We start from the raw sequence: 25,817 nt of genomic DNA on the forward strand, positions 1-25,817 counted from the left end.
AAAACCAAAAGTGTCACGACCTGAACTGTTCATCAAGGAATGTAATGCAAGAAACGGAATCAAAATAGACCCAGTGGTCACGAAGAAATCCCTGGGGCGGTATTCTCGTAACTGTCCCTTTTGAAAACGTCCCTTTTGCGTCCCTTTCATCGTGACGTACTTCCGGTTTAGAAGTGGACGTTGGCAGCATGGAGGAAGGTTGGCAGTAGGTTTGTCGCGCTTGCGTTACGTCACTTCCGGTTGTTTGCTTTTAGCCAATCAGGGCTCGCCAAAAGGGACACTTTTCAAAGGGACGCAAAAGGGACAAAACTCGAGAATACCGCCCCTGGAACAAGCGACATAGGTGGCGAAAAAAACTGTTTTGAGAAAACGGCTTCCGAAGTTGCAACATAGGTTTCACTTATCAAAAGTCGCCACGGTTGCACCCTTTCATGTCCTTTTGAACATGGGGCTTCTGGAATGCCTTGCCTTGAAATTGGAGTGCCTTTTACAGCCTTTCTCTTTCCAGAAAACATCATTTTCAGCTCCTCCGTGAAGAGTACATACCCCCTTTGCAAACCAAACGGAGGGGAAGATGGGTTTCAATGGGCTTTCAATGCAAAGTATGGTTAGTTGGTTGGCTGTATCGCACTGGACAACCTCCTTTTGCAGTGTTGTCACCATGGCAACAAGTTAAGCATTTTTTTTTACTTAAATGTGAACATTTTTGGCTTTTTTTATGATTTGTATCTTGCCTGGCACAGCAACTTAAGTACTCATACGTGCAGGTGTTCATTGCCAAAAGTTTGCATACCACAAGGATGAAAATGAGCTACTTTGAAGCTTGGTAGAGTATTCTGCATAACTCCCAACTTCAATGCAAGAGCATATTTTTTTACTACTTTTGACATTCAAGGCATCGAATATTTCTCGCAGCACAGCCAGTATGCCCTAAGCAATGGTATCAATAATTTCCCTAAAAAAATCACTGCTAAATGCTGCCACAGTAACGTACATTTTTAACGCAGAGAGCATATTTTTATTCCTATATTACTAACTCAAACCTGTTTGCATGAAAATTACAAGTGCACGGGAAACGTAGCGCAAGACAGGCGATATGGCTCGCGCGCATCGCAGCGCACGCTTACCGCGACATATCGAACTTTAATTATACCTGATATGGCTGGTCAGGTCGCTTTTAAGATTAAATCTAACGTCGCAGGCATTAATTACAACTACTGGCGTTCAATCGTAACCGGTTGCCCAGTCATGTGATGCTCCGATGCGCGTCGGCTATGCCGTGCGCGCCGCAGCGTTTGACGCGTCGACCGCTTCTTTCTCAAGGCTAGCGAGCCCACAGTCAAAACACAGCAATAACTAAGCGTGTAAACATCGCAAATCCGACTAAAAGTTAACTTCACGAACCGCTATCGCAAGCGCGCACACCGCGTCACCCTCCAAGGTCTGGCGACGGTAGAGTCACGCGCACCACGAAGCGTTCGATGACCTCCGCCTTTCGAGCCACACAACTTCCCGTAATCTGGCTCGTTATCTCTGGCATTCCCATCGCGATAACGTGCGTGTTGAATACCACCGATTGAATAGAAACTTGGCCGAGCGAAGCACCGAAAATGAACTCAAACCGCACGCTACGCAGTTCTGGCGGCTGCCATCTTGCATTGCGCCGCGACACCCAATCAGGAGGGCCCTCTTGGCGCGGCCCGACCGGAGGACGAATAGCGCTTGAGCATCTATTTCTAGCTTCGTTTGTGCATCATTTCTTTTCTGCTGTTCGTGCGTTTGTGAATGAACGAAGATAAAAGAGACGCGGGGAACCGGAAAGACGATCGCTCGGCCGATCTAACCATATCAAAATGGCCGCGCCCGGTGGCACCGTTGCGGAGATAGAGCGCTCCGAAAATTGCCGTTTCTTCGCCCTTTTGCGCTGATAGTTTGTCACCGCGCCTGACAAAAGTATTTTTTTATGCCACTTTGCGACGCTTTTCAGCGTAAAAACTTTGCAGACGCACAGATTAGGAAACATAGAAGCCGAATATGTGGGTTTCAAAAAAACGATGTTTTGGTCATTTTTCCGAAGTTGAAAGCCGCGTCCCCCCTTAAAGGAGTACTGACACGAAATTTTTATGTTACGTTTTTTTCGCTGCTATGCGTGCCTACCAGCCCACTAATCATAGAATTACAGATTAGACGGTCGCGTGCAGCGTAAACATTCATTTACGGCGTCGTTTATTCGTGCCAGTTTCGGTTCCGACAAAAAAACGCCGAGCGGCTGCCATGACAGCATGTATCACATGGCGTTACCATTCTTGCCATATCGCTGCCTCTCTGGAAGCGCGCACGAGCGAGCGCACGCACGCGCCCAGACCGGCCGAGGTCTTCGCCGTCCCTACAGACCCGGGCAGCATGATGTCAGTCCCAGAACCATGACGTGTACACACGCCCGAGCAGCGCGCGCCAACCACAGCCAGCGCGTCGGCTTCGTCTCGCCTACCTATCCCTTTATCACTCCCTTTCTCCTCTCTAATCTTTATATACCCCTCCTCCTCCCCCCCCTCCCCCCTGCACTGGGTTGTATGCAGGTGAGCCCCCAGCTGGGCTCAATAATATCCCCAGTGCATCTCCTTTCCTTTTCTCTTGAACCACTTAGTAGTAGTAGTAGCTTCGTCACGGGAGCCCCGACGTCGGCAGTTTGGGGCACGTAGCAGATGATGTCACGTCGGCCCGCTCTGGGCTTTCTCGTGCGGGCGACGATTAAAATGGATTTTAACTATGTTTCGCTGAACGGTTGCTGTTGAAACTTGCTGGGAGATATCAGCTGATAAAAAGGAAGCGTTCTACATAGTTATCACAGCTTTGAAATTTCGTGTCAGTACTCCTTTACCAGTGAGACTCAGAGTCCCTTAGGCCAAGCAAAATCACCTTCCCCCCCGGTTCCCGCCCTCACAGCTCACCTCAGGGCCTAGCAGCCGGCGCTTGGAGGGTGGCGTCAGCCAGTCGGCCATGGACAGCGACCGGGTGGGCGTCTGCACCTGGTGGTAGGGCTTGCCACCGCTGCCCCCCGAGGCCCTCGACACAGAGGACGCTGCGCCGCTCTTTCGGCCGGGGGTCTTCTGCTCCGGGACCTCTGCAAGGCCGAACACCTCAACAATGCAGCCATGCCCCCAACCATGCCTTCCGTGTTGTTTGCCCGCCTTATGTGTATTCAAAGTGGAGCGTGTATTTCCTTCTCTTTCTTTTATACGTCGCACTTCAAAGGTAAATGGTGCTGCTTGGCGGTCACTTTCCAACACTGCTTTTAATGTTCTCGATTTACATCGATGTTACCGGTAACAAGAGCGTTCTAGATAATTGCTTGTTAAGCGATTGCAGTGTCATTCAGTTTGCCAATGATCGCCTGCACTGACTGCCTCTTGATATTAACGTTTGTGTCAATAAATATGTTTCAGAGTGTACCGGCACTCTCTTCTATTGTTCCATGCCGCCACGCCGCCATTATGTCATTCATGCGCTTTCATTCGGTCAATTCTGGCAGTCCTAGCTTGTCCTCTTTGCTGTGTGGCTAATATCGACACTGATGTTCAGAACGTGAATTTAGTGTCACCAAACGATAGAGGCTGAACGTATTCTTTACACTGGGTGTGAACAGCACCGTAGCAGTGTTGTTTACAACCAACCCAGACAAAGTTAGCGGTGAGGCCACAGAAGTGTGGCAATCTGGCAACACTGGTAAAAACCAAAATGACCATTGTTGCTCACTTGCACACCTCACTGGCAGTACTCTAAAACCTTATTTAAAGACACTAGTTAGAGTATTGTTTAAGTTTATCATAGAGCACCACTTGGCGTCTACAAACTATTCCTTCAACCATCGTCCTACGTTGCCCTTCACTATGTGACAACATGAACCGTCTTCCTTGCATCCCATGTACCATCAGGTCCCCTAAGGCGGGACACTGCTCTTAAAAAAACTTCTTAAATTTTTAAGTGAATTCTGTGAAACTTGTCAGTCTTGGTGCTTTTTTCCTACTAATTTCAAATATGCCAATATTTTTCAAGTTGGTGAAAAACTGTGCTAGGGATTGTTATCAGCGCTGAATTTAAAAGCGGCGATCAGGTATCTGCCGCGATGGTAAGGCTACGCTGACCGGCAGCGGAGGTTCGGCGGTCCGACCCAGCACTGCCGGCATCGCGGTGCAGCAAGCGGCCGAAAGATGGCGCCACCTGCGCGCTAGAATCAAAACAGACTGTGCATATATATGTTCTGTTTTTTCAATAAAACTTCAGTTGTGAGACTGCGCTCGTCCGTGTCCTTTCTCGTATCCGTCTTTCGCGCAGTTAAATTTCGAATATGAACCCCTTCCAACTCGCCCAGCTGTCTCTCATTCTAATCAAAACAGGCCACGGCAGATGTCTTGGTGACCGATCGCGCAAATGGCAATTATCGCCAAAATGAAGTTCCACGTGCGAAAAAGGGGTGATAGGGTGGTGAAAAGCTGTGTTAGGGATGGTCATTCGCAGTTGTACAGATAGCCGCGTTCAAATATCCGCCACGATGCTAAGCCTAAAGTTCCGAACACCTGAGCAACGCAAGACGGTTGCGGAGCTAGTAGGGACGCCCCTCTTCTAAAACTCGCCTCGCGCGAGTACACTCGTTAGGGTTCCCCCAACTTCTTGGGGGTCCCCAACGCCGGCTTCCCATAATCTAAAGCTGCCTAATCATTTCCACTCCGCTTTTACTGCAGCTCCTTCGTCAACTTCGGCCTCTGCGGGTAGCAGCCATCCAAGAAGTGCCTGCTCGCTGGCTTCGGCAACCAATTCTTGCGGCCACCGCTCCACACGAACCCAGCCAATGTTCCGCGCGGCGCGTCGTCACGTAGAAAATAATGCATCTTGGCGTCGTCCGTCGATTTTGCTCGGACAGGCTTCCACTGAGCAGTACTTCGCATTCCGCGAGCTTGCCATAGCAGAACTTTGGCGAGCTCGGCAACGCGCACAGGCCGCTCAGATAAGACACCGCGCAGTTTTCGGCACCAGTGCAAGGGAACACCATGTGCCGGCCACGAACTGAAGAGCAAAGACTTTGAATACGCAAAGTGCGCAAAGTTTACAAGCATTGCTCACCGAGGCTCACACCCACGCCTCCTGCCGAAACGAAGACCACCGACAACAGCAGCTCAGGTCATTGTTTCCAGTTCCGAAAACGACTAAAGACGTCACCCTGAACCGGCCAGACCCGCCGGAAAATATTTGGTCACGCCGATAGCGATTTCGCAAGTGCTGCCGATTTGTGGTAGCTCACAGCCGAAACAAAACCGATTTTCGATGTGATTCCGGTCTTGGATCGCTGCAAAAATTTCTGCGAGGCATTTGCGCAAACTGCTGAAGCCAATTATATCATTTTTTAGGCGTCAAAATTTGGTGTCAGTACTCCTTTAAAAGAGCCATGAAGACAAAATACAAGCTGGGTTTATTAGAAAGACTGCTTAGTCCCGATAACGATGATACCAATATCATCGCAATCTTCGAACAAATAACGGAGATATGAAAGAAAACGTGTGAAGCAGTCGTGAACCCCTAGCCAATTTCCCGCAACTTTTCAATGACGTCACGGAACCTTGTCTGTGTGATTGGCGGCCGCCTAACTGACCTGTCGCGACGACACATGACTGGACGTCTGTAATGGGGCCTCGAGTTCCATTTGACACCATCACTTGAATGCTAACGTGCAGTTAACGCACGTAAAATCATGTTTTATGGTTGGCCCGTATGACATCATTCTTGCTCATAACACGTCACTGTGGCGCAAAATTTGAAGTTTTTTAAATACTTCTTACTTTTTTTTTCATTAAAAAAAACATCTTTTGTGGCTCTAATAGAACTGAGTGAGATACTGAATCCTAGTCCTTTCAAATTAAACAAAGTTGTATTTTCTCTTCATGGCTCCTTTAAGGTTGAAGAATAGAGTTGTATTTTGTTTTCATGGTCCCTCTGAGCAGCTACTGCATTACAGGCATTGCTATCATGACGGTGCGCAGCAAAAAGAATAATACTAGCCCATAACAGTAGCAATATTACGAGAGAGGCCTTTGTCCTGCAGTGGGCACAACCAGGCTGATGATGATGGCGATGATGATGATGATGATGATGATGAGCCTGTCCCCAGCGCACCCCTCCCCAACACATGCAGAGGCCAGACACTGGAGGCACACACACACACACACCCACCTGTGATGACCACAAACGCCTCAGCACGTGCGGAGAACGAGGCGTCGCGTTCCCTCTCCCTTCCATCATCCTCAGCTCCGGCCGCGTCCCAGAGGAGCACGCGGTTGTCGTCCCCACAGGTGCTCAGCTGGACAACGGAAGCACAGAACAACACAACCGTATTATTGAAGCGAAAGCCTGCTTACTCGGAACAATGGCGTCCTGTCAAAAGACGAAAGCAAAAGACAAAAGCTGACTAATACCCCTGCTACACTAGCGTCCGAATGTCCTTTGAACCAAATGTCATTTGACTCAAACGTTGTGCTGCTACACTAGGTTTTGAAATGCTATTCGGCTCAACTGACATTCGAGCCAAATGAGCACCGAGAGAGACGTTCGGGATTTCAAATGCCATTTCTAGCTCTCTCGCACGCAGCGTCTTCGATCGGCAATAAAAAAATAGAATACTTCCGTACGTAAAACAAACAAAATATTTTTGTTTGAGGAACTTTATTCACTGTTCATTTACTTAAAATATGAAACCAACATATTTAATTTTCGTACTCTCAAAACCAGTGGGTCAGTTGCAAAAAATAAATAAATAAATAAATAAATAAAACTATGAAAAAAGCCGCCACATTAGAGTAAAAACTGGTGTTTCTTCTAATTTTGATATCATTTTACTGCCTTAAACTGCTCCTTAATTTGATTGTTGTATTATTGTGCGAGAACGGAACGGGGCAACAACAGCGCCACTACAGCACGGTGAGCGAATGCTAAAGCTTTCAAATGCCATCGAAATTGTAGTGTAGCACAGCGGATTCTGAATGGCATTCGAAGCACCCCATTTGAGTCAAATGACATTTGGTTCAAATGACATTCGAACCTAGGGTAGCCGGGGTATAATACCCATGCCACATGTGCACAAAAAATGACATTAAGGGCTTAACGTCTTAAAAACACCAAATGACATTATTTGGGCGGTCCGTGCTACACGCCGAAACGCAAAGCCATTAAATGTATTGGGCATGGTGGTGATAATGCCCAAAAAGAGAAATGCACTGATATTTTAGAAGTGTCTTAGAAAGGTTGAAAATGGTTTTTGTGAAAGAAAACGTTATACGAAATAGTGTTTTCTAAAAAATGGTGCGAGTCGTTTCTGAAAGTGCCTTCAGCAGCTGCCATCGCCTGCCAGCAGTCACCAAGTCCAAAAAATTCAAAACGACGAGTAGCATGACGTTCTTGTTTTTTTGCTACTGTTTTAGTAAAATTCCTCTTCTTCAGAACTTCGCCACCAAAAGGGCACAAAAAGTCGTCTTATTTCGAAGTTCAGCTGCCTTCCGCGTCAACACTCCGGTGCTAAGAGTTTCGCTGGTTTCAATTGGTGCCCATCGCATTCGAGAGTAGGCAGATTTAAGGCGTTCGTGCGGACAAATGAGTTGTGCGGAACTCTTTAAACCAAAAATGATATTAGACTAAATGGCATTAGATTTCGTGCGTGTAGCAGCGAATTAATGGTGTTAAAACGTGAGGCATTAAGCATTTAATGACATTTTTCAGGTACGTGTGTCACGGGTACCATATTTTCTCGCGTATAACCTGCACCAAAAATGCAAAAATTTCAGTGGCAAAGTAGGACGAGCACACCCCAACAACGGAACTTTAATAGTGAATTGTACTTTCGCCTTGCAGACAGTGCATTCTACTTGCTAAACACGCGCTTTTTCTGTCTACATAGTATGTGACGTGTTGCTTGAGCAGTAGCTTTGGTGCAGCCTCTCCTTATCAAATGTGCCGGCAATACGCGAGTTCTTTTTCCTTCTCCGGTGGCCTAAAAGTGTGGGTGCGGATTATACGCAGGGGCGGGTTATAGGCGCGAAAATACGGTATAATCTATTCAAACCATTAATGAAAAACAGTTCCACCCGCTATTACCGCATCAAAAATAATGGGAAAGAGAAAAAAATCGAAAAGGTGGTGGCTTTGGAGTAAGGCGGGTGGGTGGGTGGTGTTCCCATGGTGCACTCACCCTGGCGGGGTGCCAGTGGTCCCAGGCGAGTGCTGTGACCTCCTTGCTGTGTCCCACCAGCTTCAGCTTGGGCCACCCGGGTGAGCGCACCTGGTGGCAGGGGGACAAGAGAAACAACACCGCCAAAGTTGTCACCCTTTGCAACCGTGCTCCCGGCGCGCTTGTTTCACCACTCAGCCCAGCTGAGTGAATTGAGCACCCCATCGCATCACCAGATGCAGATGTCATTCCACCTGAAGTAGGTAGTGAAGGGTGACTTCGAGCCCCTAATTAGCGTGTGGGTGAACTAGTACGGCGGAAATACGACAGCATCCAATGCTATGTTCATTTAAAAACCAATTTTGATGAAACTGAACAGCTTTACGGAGTTTGTGGAGCTGATTTCAAATCTTCCATTAGATTCTTTTGCAAGTTGATTACTTTTTGAGATAATTAATGATTAGTGGACATTATTTAGGTTCACAGTTGCAAAAAAACCTGTCCGTACTGAATGGCGATTCCCAAGTGGCTAGGCAGACAAACGACTAAAGAATACAACGTTGGAAGAACTTGTTTGATTTAGCTATTTTTGGTCGTTTTACAACACACTGAACTTCACTTCTCCCGCGATGTGCCAAAAATGGCTCACAGGTGGTGTCAATTGAGCACAATCATATAACTTTCCAAAGCCTCCATTAGAAGACTTTGTTTCCAACATTGTATTCTCCACACATTTCAGTACCAGAAAAAAAAAAAAAAGTCATATGTAGCTGCCCTGGGTGCCGAAAGATCTGCCACAAAACACTAGCTTCGTGTTGCAAGAAAAGTGCCGTTTTACCATCGAATTCTCCGCAAAGCGTGCTGTATAGTGCACTTTTTAAAATGCTGTTTGCAATAAAATACACTCCCCTTTTTGACAAAATTTGAAGACACCGAAAAATGGCCGTGGATGCCGAAAATGCAGTTTTTGGGCCGTTTTTCGGCCTCAAAGACCCATCTGCCGTGTTAAAGACAGCGCCCCCCCCTTACCTGCCAGATGTAGGCGGCCGTGTCTGTGGATCCGCTGGCCAAGAAGCAGCCGTCAGGGCTCAGGGCCAGCTTGACATAGAAGCTGTGTGCACTGTGGCCACGGTACACAGTGGGGCCCACTGCACAAAAAGGAGGGGGGGGAACGGGAGGCACAGGCATGTGACCAACAACGCCACTAAACAAGTGCACAGTTACAAGGTATGCTGATGCGTTGGTGAACTGATGCACTGACATATTAAAGCAAACGATTTCTTAATGGGAATGATAGCGTCCCGTCAAAAAAAAAAATAATGCAGCCCCCCTTCCCCCCTTCATAAATTTGGCTAGAAGCTCTGAAAAGATCTCTGCATGATACACGATGCATGCGTGAAACCAAGCTGCTCCCACTGTGCCAAAACGCTTACCGGAAAATTGCAAAAAAGGGACCGGTTCCAGATAAGACAATAGTGCACGCATTGATCACGAAGGAGTGCGGTAGTACTACACCTTTACCTCATAAACCACGCATCGGCATACATTTAGCTCCTCCGTGGTAGATGCATTTACTGAGCGCACGAAAAATCGTCGCACGGGATCTTTCTTCGTTTGCGATTTGAATCTCCGAACGTGTGACGCTTGACTGGACGCACTTTCACCCAAGGTGGCGTGCACTTTTGACGCACTTCTGAAAGGAGAAAGCTTTCGTGCTCCTCTGGACTTTCTTCAGCAAGGGGTCGTACAGTTTGGGGCCCAATAGGTCTATTCTGAACGAGCAGACGAACTTTGTACCCTACAGGCCCCGGAGAAGTTGTTGTTTTCGTGGGAGTCCCAGCTGGAGTGTATAATTGAAGTGGCATAACCCAGTGCACTAAGTAAGCAATTCAGGGATGTACTGCCAGTATAGTGCTCCACAAGCAATAAACAACACAGGCTAGGTCAGCAGAAAAAGAAAAAGGGCAGCAAGTTTTGCATACGTCACTCCACCAGTAGTTCTTCACACAGGATAGTTAAACTTAATCCTTAAGACATGCCAAAACAACGGATTCAACAAAGATATTATACTTCCCATTCAAGCAACCCATACAAAACCAGTGTATTCAGAAACCTGCTTTAAAATTTAGTAAAATTTCCCTCCTGTGGGTGATAACGAACCTTTTCAACTCCATAATTAAACTTCGTGGGCTAAATTCATGACAGCTGATTTCGAAACGGTGCACAATTTGCACCAACTGTATCGAGAAGTTTGAAACTCCCGCCATACCTCCTCCAACAACAAACCCCACTAAATTCGATGCTGCGAGTGTGAATTGAGTGACATGTAGCAGCGCGAGGGAACCTGACGGGAAATGGCAGGTGACTATGATAGAACAAGCTAGGATAAAAGCCATCACACCTTGCACGAACATGACAAATATGAATTAGGTTTAAGCAGTAAGCACGACTTCAGGAAAATGATACCGATAGGGCAGAGGCGCACTGACCATGCTTTATTTTGCAGTGATGGCGATTATAAAGCTCTGAAAACACACCATGTGATCATGCTCCAAAGATATGTGTAAAAGCATGGCAGCCATCACTGTCGATCTTGGAAGGAAACAGAATATCTCTAGCTGCCCTGCAACCCCCTTTTCCCAAAGTTGTGTTTGGCGCGTAATGGGGAACGCGGCTTTCAACTTCAGAAAAATGTCCAAAACATCGTTTTTTTGAAAGCCGCATCTTCGGCTTCTATGTTTCCTATTCTGTGCGTCTGCAAAGTTTTTCCGCTGAAAAGCGTTGCAAAGTGGCATAAAAAATAATTTTTCCAGGTACGGTGACAAACTATCAGCGCAAAAGGGCGAGAAAACGGCAATTTTCGGAGCGCTGTATCTCTGCAACGGTGCCACTGGGCGTGGCCATTTTGATATCGTTAGATCGGCCGAGCGTTCGTCTTTCCGGTTCCGCTCGTCTCTTTTATCTTCATTCATTCACAAACGGCAGGAAAGAAATGACGCATAAACAAAGCTAGAAATAGATGCTGAAGCACTATTCGTCCTCCTGTCAGGGCGCACAAAGACAACCCTTCTGATTGGGTGTCGCGGCGCAATGCAAGATGGCGGCCGCCTGAACTGCGTAGTGTGGGCGGTTTGAGTTCATTTTCGCTGCTTCGCTCGGCCAAGTTTCTATTCAGTCTGTGGTATTCAACATGGACGTTATCGCGATAGGAAGGCCTGAGATCACGAGCCAGATTACGGGAAGTTGTGTGGCTCGAAAGGCGGAGGTCACCGAACGCTTCGTGGTGCACGTGACTCTACCGTCGCCAGACCCCGGAGGGCGACGTGGTGTGCACGCTGGCGATAGCGGTTCGTGAAGTGAACTTTTAGTCAGATTTGCGATGTTTACACGCTTAGTTATTGCTGTGTTTTGATTGTGGGCTCGCTAGCCTTGGGAAAGAAACGGTCGACGCGTGAAACGCTGCGGCGCGCATGGCATAGCCGACGCGCATTGGAGCATCACATGTCTGCGCAACTGGTTACTATTGAACGCCAGTAGTTGTAATTAATGCCTGCGACGTTAGATTTAATCTCAAAAGCGACCTGACAAGCCATATCAGAGATAATCAAAGTACGATATGTCGCGGTAAGCGTGCGCTGCGATGCGCGCAAGCCATATCGCCTTTCTTGAGCAACGTTTCCTGTGCACTTATAATAATCATGCAAACAGGTTTGAGTTAGGAATATAGGAATAAAAACATGTTCTCTGCGTTAAAAATTTACTTTACTGCTGCAGCATTTAGCAGTGATTTTTTTAGTGAAAATTATTGATACCAATGCATATAATCTGTGGCTCAGGGCATACTGACTGCTGCGAGAAATATTAGATGCCTTGAACGTCATAAGTAGAAGAAGAAGAACAAGAAAAAAAAAAAAAAAAAAAACCTTTTTATCAAAGTTGCAAAGGGAAGTTGTCCAGTGCGATACAGCCAACCAGCTAGCCTACTTTGCATTGAAAGCCCATTGAAACCCATCTCCCCTCCGTTTGGTCTGCTAACTGGGCTATGTACTCTTCACAGAGGAGCAGAAAATGATGTTTTGTGGAAAGAGAAAGGCTGTAAAAGGCACTCCAATTTCAAGGCAAGGCTTTCCAGAAGCTCCATGTTCAAAGGACATGAAAGGCTACAACTGTGACGACTTTTGATAAGTGAAACCTATGTTGCAACTTCGGAAGCCGTTTGCTCAAAACAGTTTTTTATGCCCCCTGTGCCGCTTGTTCCAGGGATTTCTTCGTGACAGCTGGGTCTATTTTGATTCCGTTTCTTGCATTACATTCCTTGATGAAGTTCAGGTCGTGACTCTTGGTTTTACAGATTTGTTTTTGTGATTTTTTTATTCAAATAATCGTTCACAGTCGACATGCCTGTTGCACATTAACCTCTAAAAAAATGAAAACTAAAAAAATATTGTGTTGTAAAAAAAATTCTAAAACTGTCACGACCTCGTCCATTCATTTGAGAATGCAAAGCACTTCGAACAAGTTTTCCATCGTGTTTCATAAGCCGCTCAGGCTCGGTACAAGCGGAACAGAAAGAAAATTTAATAAATACAAAGTTATCAAAATATTACCTTGAAATTTTTATGGTGCTATCACAGAAGCATTTCTAGTTGCTGTGCCAATGTTCATCAAAATCCACAAAGAAATAAAAAAGTTGATTTTGAAAGCCACATCCCCCCTTAAAAAAAGAACGAAACGCAGGCACTCACGTGGTTCAGGCGTGCGGCCCCCTCCGTCCAGGTCCAGGTCAAACTGGTAGATGCGGCTGTCCGTACAACTGGCATACAGGCGACGGCCCGAGGCGTCCAGCGCTAGGCCCGTGTAACCTGCAGTGATGGAGACAATCATAATAAGGGAACCAACCGGTGAGCGAGAACAACAGATCTCTCTGACAACGTGCTCCTAGTGACCCCAGCAAGGACACCGTATTCACCTGATTCAAGCCCAGCCATCATTCTAGGCAGACGCTCAAAATTCAGGAGTCCAGGAGAGAAAGTATATACTCTCGTGTTTGCCGTCCATGTTTTTCGTTGTGCTCCAAACCATGGAAACTACCCAGCAACAAGCCCAGTAGGAAGTTTTATGAAGCTACTTGAGTTTCCTCTCATCATTATCATCATGCTCATTGTTGATTGATTGATTCTGAGGTTTAATGCGCCGACGCAACAGAGGCGATGAGGCGCGCTGTAGTGGAGGGCTTCGGATTAATTTTGACCACCTGGGGATCTTCAACATGCCCCGAAATCTCATACACACGGGCGTTTTCTCTTTTTGCCTCCATCAGAAAAGCGGCCGCCACGGCCGGGACTCGAACCCGCGACCTCGTGCCCGGCAGCACGACCTCGTAACCACCACATTCGCAGAGTGCGCACAATATTTGGCGCTGTCAAGTGCATTTGCAGTGCTACTCTTTCTGAATGCGCCCAAGGCCAGGCTTTCCGAGCCACTGTACTACTCTTGCTTCGAGATCCTCCTTCCCACATGAACTTTTCTTTTGTCGTCGCCAAATTGCCTTTTCAGCGGGTTCAACGTGCTCTCAACCGCCACCACAACCTTCCGTTCAAAGGCAGCACTGTAACAGTACCAGTACAACCACACCAAGCAGGCAAACTTGTAACTGCCAATCAATACGCAACACTGATTGAGCATAACCAAAATTGCAGCCTGTAGCTTGCGCTTACATTTTGCTACGGCTACAGATGCGAGTGGTTACAACACTCCATCTTGAGCATTGCCTCCACTCAACACTAACTGCACGCCAATTTTTTGGGTCTCCGTGTGCGCTTTATATTTCTGCAAGCGTTCTTACGTTTCCCCACCCATAAGTGAAAACCGTCAGTCTTGAAACGTGATGAGCAACAACTCCACTTAGCATGATCGGCGACGCTCAGCGGGATGTTGTGTTCAACCTAAAACACCGCGAAGAGGCATTCTGCACGAATCACACTGAGATCGCTATCACTGTGTAGAAAACCTGTCAGGCTTATCCAGTTGTCCACGGCTCACACGTATTCCCGGTGATTTTTCCAACCTTCATGTAAGACTTGCCACCGCGCAAAAGGTTCACATCCCAGGCACACGTGGTGCGCAATCCAAACTTCTCTCCTTTCTTTGACGGCACGAAGAAGAGAAATTCCGACGCACACGATTTCAAAAACACTTGGTAATGCTGCTGCGGCTTCGAGACCTCCATTGCACTGCTTTTATTATTGTCCGCCATTCCGCTGCGACGCAAGTACCGCGGTCGTACTGCACGAACACGCCAGTCAGACAAATAGCGGCGCAAACACGGAAGCCCTAACCAGCCCGCGGACAACGTGCTATATTGCCTAGAATATACTTTTCTACGCACTGTAAACACGCTATATATAAACAGGCGTGCTGAGGGGATTCCGAGTTCTGGATATGAATGCGTAGTCCACCCCGAGAAGACGACAGAAGTCGCTACTTCTGTTGATGATGATAACAAGAGTCGGACATACTACCCTTTCGCGGCACCAGAATGTGCCACAGTGATGTTTTAAAGGAGCCCTGACACCAATTTTCGGCGTTAATATTATGGCGCAGTTCGCTTCCTTCACTCAACAGAATACCCTGGCTGAAATATGAGCGGCCTGCGACGTGAAGAACATAGTTCAATTGGATCTCATTTATCGGGCCGACGGAGCAGCGCACGGAGCGGCACTCAGTAAATGGACATTAGCGTGACATCACCCCGTGAAGCCAAAAGAAGTGACGCGACAGCGCTCGTCAAAAACTCGTGACGTCACTTCACGCGCGCGACCCCACGAGCGGCGAGCGGGCGCAACACCCTCTAAAGCGGGCGCCGGTGAAGTCCGCACAAAGCGGTGAGGTCAAACCGGGAGGCTGTCATATGTGCCGTTCGGGATGAAAGCGCGGGAATTTGAAACAAACAATTTTCAGGCCGTTCTATGTAATTAACTATCGCGCGCTAAAGTATTTGAAGTGCTGTTTCAGGTTCGCCAGACCATTAAGCATCGATAAAAGTAATAAAAGTGTAACATAAACTTTTCGTGTCAGTGCTCCTTTAATAGATGTTCGCATTTTTTTTTTGAAAGTCAGAATATTTCCCGCAAAATTTCAGGCAAGATTCGTAAAACCGTTAAGACGGGTCGAAATTCGTACACTTTACAGAAAATCCGGACGACTTGGCAGGCATGGGGATGTAAATAAAGGTGGTGGCCTTCGTCTTTTTACACTGAGTTCTGGTTCCACTACAGACCCAGGTATAGAGGAAGGCATGCGTGGATTTCACACACCAATGGGAAATGCGCAGAGCTGCGCCATGCTGTTACAGGCATCTCGGTAGAGGGGAGAAGCTGTCTGCCCCTGGCCAGGATGTGGACGCTGCCAAAGCGGCCACTGGGTTCAGGTAGAGTGGTTTCATCGTCTTCCCACACACCCCAGGGGCTGGTAAACACTCAGGGGTGGTGGCAGAGTTGCTCAATGACACACCAGTTGCAAAGCTCTGTATGGACCACCCATGTATCCAAAACCAGTGTTTGGTTGGCCCCCCCTGCACTGGGGCGAACAGGGGTTGATTGATTATTCGGTTTAACGTGCTCGAGATCAATTTTGACCACCTCGGGATCTTCAACGTGCCCTGAATTCTCTACACATGGGCGTTTTTGCTTTTCGCCTCCATCAGAAATGCCGCCGCCGGGAATTGAACCCACAAGCTTGGGCTCAGCAGCACAACGCCTTAGCCACTGAGCCACCATGGTGAGTCAAACAGGGGCAAGATGACTTCCCCGCCATCTGTTCGCAGAATACTGAAGTAGCAGCTCTCAAGTGCTTTCACCGGCTGCTGCAAGTCATAAATAGAGAACCGTGGAAGCACAAGTGAACCTAATTCCGTGTTTCCTAAAAAGCAAGCTTCACTTTATTAAGGTAGCTGACGCCCAATGCTCTCGCGAAGGTGATGCGGAATGTATCGATTCTGTGGCTGTACCAGTGCGGAGTGGTGTGCTGTGTTCCCCAGAACAATCGGTGGCTGGCGTCTACAGCAATTCTATCAAGAGTTCTGTTTTGAGTCGCTGTGGACAGGTCTCGTGATGCATGCAACAAAGCGTTGCCACCACCCAATGGAGGTTTACGTCCAGACAGCATGCTGCACAAGCAACACAAGCTGCCTGATGATCTCTGATCAAATAATGACCCAGTAAGGCCGTCACACCAGGACCCCTGATTCTGACCAGGAGATTTAACTAACGAGGCCCGTGAACTCCTTCCGGCTGAGTGCATGCAGTTTCTCCTTCTCCGTTGTGGGTAGGAGAAAGACAAGAGAGTGAAAAAAAAAAAAAAAGACAGGTCCTCTGCATTTCTGCGACAAGTTATGTAGGTACACAGTTGCCAGTAGCTCTCAAACAGCAAGAAGCAAACGATGTCCTTCAGTGTGTGTGTGTGTACAGAGCAATCTTGAAGCTGCTGCTTCCATACACAGCAAAAACTACTGTACCTCCACCCCCCCCCCCCTTTTTTTTTTGCTAAAAGTAGCCTTGAAGTTTGTGTGCGCGCTACAGTCGGGCTCAAACCTAAAACCCACCACAAATTATGAAAGTCAAGGCGCTTAAAATTGCACACACTTTCAATGTTCCCCGCACCAGTTTCAGTGCCAGCAGGAGCTGGATAGCTAACTTTGTGAAGCACAAGATATTGTTGCTACTACCAGAGCTCTGCAAAGAGAGAGAGAGAGAGAGAGAGAGAGAGAGAGAGAGAGAGAGAGAGAGAGAGAGAGAGAGAGAGGGAGAGAGGGGGGAAGGAGGAGGAGGAGAAAAAAAATGTTTTGCTTAACACATGGTGTCACGTCTTTCACACGTGCGTGGAAGAATCGTCGTCATCTTACTTTTTATAATTTTCCTACATAACCTTACCTGCGCATTACAATGGGGGACGTGTTACAATCGTGGACATACGCTACTCCCCCTCCCACCCTTGACGAAGCCAGGGTTGGCCCACAGACGGGCAGAGGGACACCCCACTCACCGTGGACGGCCGAACTCTGGCCCGGGTACGGCAGGCAGGCCAGGGCCCGGGGGTCGTTCTTGTACAGCTGGTAGCTCTTGCGCAGGTCCCACACCTTCACCACCCTGCATCGGCAATTCGTTGGTGGCCACACAGGAAACAGCGTCAGAGAGAGAGAGAGAGAGGGCCAATCACACGGCTAGAGCAGCAATAGGAAAGGGCAGGGCAGGATTGCTTGATTGATTGATTGTAGGGTGTAACGCGCCGACGCAATGCACACGATGAGGCGCACCGTAGTGGAGGGCTTCGGATTAATTTTGACCACCTGGGGATGTTTAACATGCGCCGAAATATCGTACACACGGGCGTTTTTGCTTTTTGCCTCCATCACAAAAGCAGCTGCCGCAGCCAGGAATCATACCCGTGTCCTCGTGCTCAGCAGTGCAACGCCTGAGCCACTGTGCAGGGCAGGATTGCACGGTGGCCGACCACAACTTCTGCAACCTTAACCCAACCCGGGGCTTTGTGCGACACCAGAAAGCCCTGGTAGCTTCCTCCTCAGGGCACCAGTAAGCGTGCCTGAGTGGTGACTGTTCCCGCGAACACAGCGCGCGGCAGTGAGGCCGCAGCAGCCGCTGTCATGGAAATTCATCTGGTTAAGGCCACCAGGTGATGCCAGCAACCACAGTATGTTTTACTGTTATTTCCAAACCCTGAAGTTCAAAGAAGAAAAAGAAAAGAAAAAGAACCCCCAGATGTTCACCCCCAGATGTTCACTACATGGGCCCTCCAATCAAGCACATTCTCACCAGCAGTCAGTTTGCAATCACACGCACATGAACGCACACACAAAGCCTTTGCACAGAAACTCGTCAACATCCCCAAATGCCGTGCACACGCAACAGAGACTCACCCGCTGCTGGCTCCGCAGGTGACCAGGTGATGCTCATCACGGAACACGCAGGCAGTCACGCTGCTGGGCGCCGTCTGGGGAGAGGATAGGTTGGAAATGGGAGCCTTTTAACAGCATGCCAGTGCAGTGCACAGCTATGCCAGTGTTGTAACTACCCTCGTTCTTCCACTTTTCCGGCACACACTAGCGATTCTCTTTGCCATCCTTTGACAACTAATTCACACAATGTGACACCTTCTTTGATGATCCAGGCAGGCATCGTAGGCAGACACTACTAGCAAATGGAAAAAACCAAGCAAAGCTCTCGAAGTTAAGTGTCTCTATCATAGCACACGATGCAAACATAGAAGTTGTCATGTGGCTACCTAGAAATAAAAAAAAATCCGCCACAATTGAAACACAAATGCCATGGGGTCCCAGTGTAATCGAGCAGCGATGGCACCATAAAGCAAACAAATAACGCGCACTTTTGTCCCCTCCGTACAAAATTACAGCTCATTTTCCCTCATAGAAGCAGAAACTCCCCGAGTATTCCCGGACTATTCAAAATCCCTTCGAATTCTTAGTTTTTCATATCTGGTAGACACCCTGGTCTTAAACCAAAAAACTGTATTTTTAGTTATTATGATGAAAGTTGGAACACACATGCAGTTCTTGATTCTGACGGTAAATATAAAGTTCGCTTTTGTGCAAAACGACTACATTAAAATTTATTTGCATTTTTACATTTGATTTTTTGACAGCCTCTGTAAACAAACTGCTGGAGGGATGCAGCTGAACACGGTACCAGTGAACTGTGCACAAGCCAAGGAGTGCAATGAGGCCAGCAGTATCATTCTGTCTGGTCTGCAGAAGAAGTTATGACAGTTTGAAGCTTGGGCCTGTAAGGTGGGAACCAGAAAAACCGGTTTCGCCTCCCAAGCCCACACTTCAAACGGTCGTAACTTCTGCTACAGATTAGACAGAGTGATACTGTTGGCCTCATTGCACTCCTTGAATTGTGCACAGTTCACTGGTACCATGTTCAGCTCCACCCCTCCAGCAGTTTGTTTACAGAGGCTGTCAAAAAAATCAAATGTAAAAATCTGAACAAGCTTGAACGTAGTTGTTTTGCACAAAAACCGAGTTCACATCTACCGTCAGAATCAAGAACTACAACTTTCATCATGATAACTGTAAAAATACAGTTTTTGATCAGACCCATGTGCCTTAAGGGGGGAGGGACCCTGCTCTTAAAAAAGCTTTTTCAATTTTTAAGTAAACTCTGTGAAACTTGCCAGTCTTGCTGCTTTCCCCCCACTGATTTCAAGTAAGGCATTATTTTTTTAATTGGTCAATTAGTTGCCAGGATAATTAGAGGTAATTAACCATTTTTGGAGGAACACTAGACAAAAGTGTGTTGGTCATAAAACTGTAATCTTTACATTTTCCAACACTATGAAACCCTGGTGAGTGCAATCAGGGGTGAGACAGCCCAAACAGATTTGGGAGCAGTTTTTGGAGCAGCAAAATTTCGATTTTGGAGCAGAAGAATCTTGATTTGGAGCAGTTAGGAACATTTAATACATCGTCATGTGAGCTTAAAAGATCATTATTTCAGAAATTTGCAGGGTCAAGTGGACATTTAAATCAGTTTTGAATACACAGAACACTGAAACAGCCGTACCTGAAAGAGTTTTTAAGAGTATCACAAAGTACTAGCTGCACTACCTTTTTCCTAACTGGTGATACTGTGTTGCGGCTGCACGCAACACTGACAACAAAACTGCCATTAACATTAGAGAATTTTAGCAGTCCGTCTGTTCTGTTGGTTATTTTGTTACCGGGTTGACCGGGACCGGTCAGCGCCTGCGCGCGCAGAAGGGCGAGGAGGCGCGGACAGGGCGAAGGCAGGCCCGCGGAACTAATCCCCCTACTGCTACGAATGCCCTACCTAACCTAACCTAACCTAACCCAGACGAGTCCCGGTCAGCACGGTAACTGTACACGACGGAACAGACGGACTGCTAAAACTCTTACCAAATTTAAGGGCTCCGCAATTGTGGCATTTTTTTGCCGTTTTAATGCTAAAATTATTATTTTTGTAATCCCAGGCTGCGTTGTACGAACGACTGTAGTCACGGCTACAGTTGAGCAACTTCGAGCTAACGGTCGCATAGCCCAACCAGCATAACCCGTTTCAGCCCCCGGGGCGCAGGTTCACCCTATGGTCATTTGACTAGCGTTACTGTCTATAGCCACCTAGATTCTGGCATTCAATTTCACTTTGCATACATCAAGTGTTATAGTCGCGTTCTATGGCAACCGTGTAGTCGCGGCGTGAACAGGTCGCGGCGCCGCAGCACAGCCCGCAACTTTCGTGTCGACCGTTCCATCCCCGAGGCTCGCGATAGCGCTTCGAAGCACAGCAACACCTCAGCATTTTATAACACCACAACGAGCCAAAAAATTCACTTCACGAACCCGATTATAGACGCGCGCACCGCGTTTCGCACTCAAGGACAAACCACACCGAAGTCCTAGGCCCGGGCCCACATTTCAATGAACTTTTTTTTCGCGCCGCGCAACTTCCCGTAATCTGGCACCAATCTCAAACCATATCCCCGCGTTAACGTCACTGTTCAGAGCCACAACAGATAGAATGAATAGACTAGAACCCAGCTGATAGCACCAAATAAACCAGGGAAAATATCGGCGATGCGCACTGAGCGCGTTGGTAGCAGCCAGATCAGGCGGCGGCCATGTTTGTTGCCACAGCGATGCCTAATCCAGAAGGCCGTTTCAGCGAACCCGGTCGGGAAGCGAATCGAGTTTTAGAAGCTATCGCTTGCTTCGGTTCAGTCTTTCTATTTGTGCCATTTCTGGGTTTGCGATTGACAGACGATAAAAGCGGTGACCAGGATGCGGGAGGCTTTCGTCCCCGCCGAAACTGACATGAGCATCAAAATCCGAGCCGTTGAGGCTCTTCTGGAGCAGTTTGGCGCAATTTTCGCCGTTTTCGTGCTTTTGGAGCAGCTTGGCGCAGGCAAATGGAATCGTATCAAAAAGGCGCAATATGCGCAGCTGTCTCACCCCTGTGCAATAAGACCATCAGTTTTTTTACGCATCGCTTGGAACTAATTTCACAGCTCGTTAAACTTCAGTGTTTGAAATGGGCACTCAAGATGGTTCCTTGCCACTCGTGCCACAAAGGTTTAATGAGCTGTGAAATTAGTTCCGAGCGATGCATAAAAAAACTGATGGTCTTATTGCACTCACCAGGGTTTCATAGTGTTGGAAAATGTAAAGATTACAGTTTTATGACCAACACACTTTTGTCTAGTGTTCCTCCAAAAATGGTTAATTACCTCTAATTATCCTGGCAACTAATTGACCAATTAAAAAAACAATGCCTTACTTGAAATCAGTGGGGGGAAAGCAGCAAGACTGGCAAGTTTTACAGAGTTTACTTAAAAATTAAAAGAAATAGTTTTAAGAGCCATGTCCCCACTTAAAGCAAGGTGGTTGGGCACTGGTGATCTATCTTTTGAAGTTGGCAAAAGTTACGACATCCACGACAACATGATCAGGGCATGCCCCACACCCTCCTGCAATCCACCCTAGAGGGGGGGTTGGGGAAGCATGGTGGCAGTGAAGTGCGAAGAAGGGCACCCACCGTGACGTGGCCCCGGTGGCTCCTCTTCCTGCTCGGGGTCCCATGGTGGCCCCCGGGTGCCATGCTGTGGGCGTTGGCGATGACGGCCTCTGCAGCAGCACCAAGCAAGGACGGTGGCCGCTTCAAGCCACACACAACTCCTTTTCGCCCCCACAGAAAGACACTTTTCCCCCAGGCATTGCAGCAAGTCCTGTCTCGTTCGCACCGATCAGAGCTTGCTTCTTCTCCACGGAATAGTGGATGCAAAATGCCCACCCAAATCTCCACACCGCCAACTGTTCATCCTTAGCTCCCTTCACATTTCGGGGTTTCAGTGCGCTCCCCTCTATTCCTTCTCAGAAGAGCTGCCAAAGCACCAGGGCATTGACTGAGTAAAGTACCACCTCAAGCATCCAAGTACCGTATGTGCATCCAAGTACCGTACTTACCTGATTCTAACGCGCACTTTTTTTCTGGAAAATTAGGTCGAAAAATCACATGCGCGTTAGAATCGGATACGAAACCGAAACAGCGAAAATTTCGTCCCACCCATCACCATCACCATGTCAAGATGGCGCTGAAGCTTTTAGCAACGATTTTTCGCACGCAGGAAGCATAGGGGCCTAGGCTTTTCTATCGGCGTTCACACAAATCGTCAAATCGTTCCACTTGCGCGCTTGATAACAGCAATGGCAGCACTGGCTCTCACGTGTTCAAAACGAGCGGTCGGCTGCAGCGTGCGCCTCTGGAGAAGCTCGCGGGATGGGCGTGTGAGGCGTGGGCCACGATCCCATCGATCATGGTTGAACGTTCGTTCAGAAGTGTTGCATCGCGAACAGGCTCGACGGCACCGAGGACGAGATGTTGTGGTCAGCGGAGAGCGACGAGGAGTGAGATGAGTGAGATTACTTCGGGAAATAAATCACCCGTTTCTATCGCATTCGTTTTCCTTGCTCACATAGTTCCGTGCGCGTTACAATCGGAGGTGCAAGTTTTTTCGGTTTTTTGTCAGGAAAATTGGGTGCACGTTAGAATCGGGTAATTACGGTATACTCTTTTGTGTCCTCGCACAAAATCCTTATCAGTTAGGTGGTAAAAAACAAGAAAAAAAAATCGAGCGCTCTCGACAAGCGTCGCACCTGAACCCTGCAGCGCTAATCTGACATGAGCGCAAGGTTATCTTGAAGGTGATAGCGCGATACGGCGCGATGCATTTGGCAAAATATCCCGGCCGTACGTTCTCGAGACCCTAAACACAAAATCAAAACCGCAGTCGTCAGATAAGTTCGTTTTGTTTATAAATATAGCGCGGAGTCACAACGAAATTACCTGCCAGCGCTTGTTGAAGTGCGAGGCACCTGAACCGGAGCTTTGTCTTCCTAACTGAAATCTGAAGATCCCACATCATTGCTTGATCCCTCACTGCTGCTGCAATCAGAAAAATCGACAGCAGGAGCTGCCAAAGTGCTTGCTACAGCAGTCCGACTGTGCGGAGCGCGGTGCGAACCCGACGCCATTTTTCCTCCTTCTCCCCTCCCCCTTCGGTTCAAATTTCTCTTGCTACGCCGCCACCACACGAGACACACAAACAAACGAAACCGAAATTGAAAGAGAAGTTGCCAATGAACACACCAGATGGCAATAGTTGTCTGTGGAGCGCGGGTTTCAGATTTTGCGGGAGATTTAAAATCATCGGACGCCGGCTTCCGATTGCCTATGGCGCCGTCGTGAAAGAGTTAAAGGGACAGGCAACAGCATGTGTTTTCTAGCTCGTATGAAAGCCAGTGTTTTATATAGCCCAATAACCACAAGCAATTTATAAACAAAGTGGCAGAAATAATTTTCTCGCACTAAACTTTCCGAAATCGGAAGGGTGGCGGTTCGTAGTGTAGAAACTTGACACTACAATACGTGCACCGGTCACGTGACCTGCAAAACTAGCAGCTATTGAAACAGCTGAAACGTTTATCCACTTATTGAAAACATTTGAACACAGGTATTTCTATAAGTTTGAATTGTATATCTATTTTTAAGCATTATTTTGAAGATTTTAAAGACACACCGCCTGCCGCCACTGCATTGCTCTCAGTGCGGCTAACTGAGCCTCAATGTCCAGTCCCCAGTCAACTGCAGCATTCAGTAAACAGACGCAGAGTGAAGGAGCTTCCCGCTTCTGTTGTACACTGTTTGACAATTCTGCCCGAGTAGGGGGCATTTCTTCTGCCGAAATATTAGTCTTCAGTTTCCGAAAACGCCAATGGCAGCTTAAAAAAAATAAAAAAACAATAAAATAAAAGACGCCAGAGGAGAATCGAACTGCTGACACCACAACATGAAGCCAGCATTCTACCCATCATTCATGCCAACAGACGGCGCATTCATGCAAAATAGACTAGTGAATTGAAAAAAAAAAAAAAAACACGTACAGGAATAAGACAGCCTGCGGTTCAGACTTTTTTAAAGCTGGGAACCATTTTTTAAATACCACTTTTCATCTTGCATACAGATAACAGCATGTTGCTGCGCTACTGCATGTCGTGGTTGCCAGCATTATTTTCGGGAGGACACATAGAGCTCTAGTTCTCAAAATTGCGACTCAAGAAGTTCTAGGGCATTAACAGCAAAACCGTTTCGTGCTAGGGTGTTTTAAGGGATGCCCTTTCATTTATGATGGAGAACGTATACTCGACTAAAATCGGTTGTCCGTCCCTTTAAACCATGTCAGAAAGTCCGCATCGACTCGCCCAGCAGCAAGCTCTTTGATAACCATAAGCTAGTCCCCCCCCACACCTTTCACAATTGCAGCCACAGCCTTAGCGGACTACACTGACTTGTTGCAATGGTGCAGAGCCTCCCAACAGTGGGTGCCTTTCAGAGGGACGGCCGCCTTCGACCTCACGCACACTGCACAGGCAACACTGGTAGGCACTCACGTGGCTTGAAGCAGCGGGCGTCCCAGACCACGACGCCACCGTCACGGGCCCCCGAGGCGAACACGTCTGGGGAGGAGGAAAGGAAAGAGGGGGGGAGGGAGGAGAGGTTGACGTGGGTGCAGAGGTTATTTGAACCAGCACTGCCTCTGGCGGCTTGCTGTGCTCATATTAAAGGGACACTGAAGTGAATTTGTCAAGCTCCCGTTTTTGCTTGCACTGTGTAGACTGGCTCAAATTAACACACTATTCATCGTTTATCCGGTTGACAAATCGGTAATTATTTTACAAAGCGCGAAAGAAGAAAAACTACTATGCACGGTTTGCGGCGGCCGCACCAACTAAAGGCGTTGACGTCAGGAGGGGGGGGCACCGTAATTGGACGATGCCCAAGGTTAGCAATCAAAAGTTTCGGTTTCGGTTCTGTAAAACATGCTTGACATCTGATGGCGTTGTTGGATGGGCATTCTCGATTTCTCAATTATCGCCGTACCGCGCTTCTGCAATGTTGTCGGCTGTCAAATGTCTAAGATAAACCTCCCAGGGCGGCTTGGAATCGTAGAAATCACTAGACGAGGCCTACGCAGTGGATGAACGCCCTCCGCGTCACCGCAGACTCTCAAATGCCATGCGCTTTTCCCGCATATTCGGAGCTTGCCTCACTCATGTCTGTTCGTAAAAAGCTAGTTCGCACCAGGCCAAGGGTGTGCTGATTCAGGCCTGGGCCCACTGCCCGCAAGCAGTCGGTGCTTGTGGCAACAGCACGCCAACGAGAACTCGCTAGCGCGTCATTGTCAGTATGCGCGCGTTCTGCGATCTCGCTCGTGGAGCAGTGAACGTTACGGCCCAAAAATGCTGAACTCAGTTCAGAAAACATCGGCCGCATACGAAAAAATCAACTTACAAAAAAAAAAAAAAAAAATACATGTACCCTCGGGGATTCGAACTTGCGACGCGACTTTCAAAAGAAATCCCAGCGCCTCAGACCGCTAGGCCACGAGCCGGTGCTGGCCGGTTTGGATATATAAGGTTTATAATGTATGACCAGTTTACACTTTTATTTATTTTAAGCATTTTAAGTACTTTATGTGACTATTTGTTGTATAT

The 25,817-nt window shown here is 47.7% G+C and overlaps 1 protein-coding gene across 1 annotated transcript in view; it reads right to left on the reverse strand.

The window, feature by feature from the left end:
* Nucleotides 1–25,817, reverse strand: part of LOC144164396 (denticleless protein homolog A-like) — a 50,136-nt gene that overhangs the window by 11,563 nt on the left and 12,756 nt on the right. The window contains exons 6-14 of the mRNA XM_077694917.1: nucleotides 24,714–24,779; nucleotides 21,802–21,890; nucleotides 18,147–18,220; nucleotides 17,255–17,358; nucleotides 12,958–13,074; nucleotides 9,242–9,360; nucleotides 8,234–8,323; nucleotides 6,226–6,352; nucleotides 2,952–3,124 (exon numbers count right to left, since the gene is read on the reverse strand). Coding sequence (XP_077551043.1) covers nucleotides 2,952–3,124; nucleotides 6,226–6,352; nucleotides 8,234–8,323; nucleotides 9,242–9,360; nucleotides 12,958–13,074; nucleotides 17,255–17,358; nucleotides 18,147–18,220; nucleotides 21,802–21,890; nucleotides 24,714–24,779 — 959 coding nt within the window. The remainder of the gene's footprint in view (nucleotides 1–2,951; nucleotides 3,125–6,225; nucleotides 6,353–8,233; nucleotides 8,324–9,241; nucleotides 9,361–12,957; nucleotides 13,075–17,254; nucleotides 17,359–18,146; nucleotides 18,221–21,801; nucleotides 21,891–24,713; nucleotides 24,780–25,817) is intronic.

Source organism: Haemaphysalis longicornis, unplaced genomic scaffold, assembly GCF_048455015.1.
Source record: "Haemaphysalis longicornis isolate Haplotype H1 unplaced genomic scaffold, Haemaphysalis longicornis Haplotype H1 scaffold_13, whole genome shotgun sequence".
NCBI classification, from domain to species: domain Eukaryota; kingdom Metazoa; phylum Arthropoda; class Arachnida; order Ixodida; family Ixodidae; genus Haemaphysalis; species Haemaphysalis longicornis.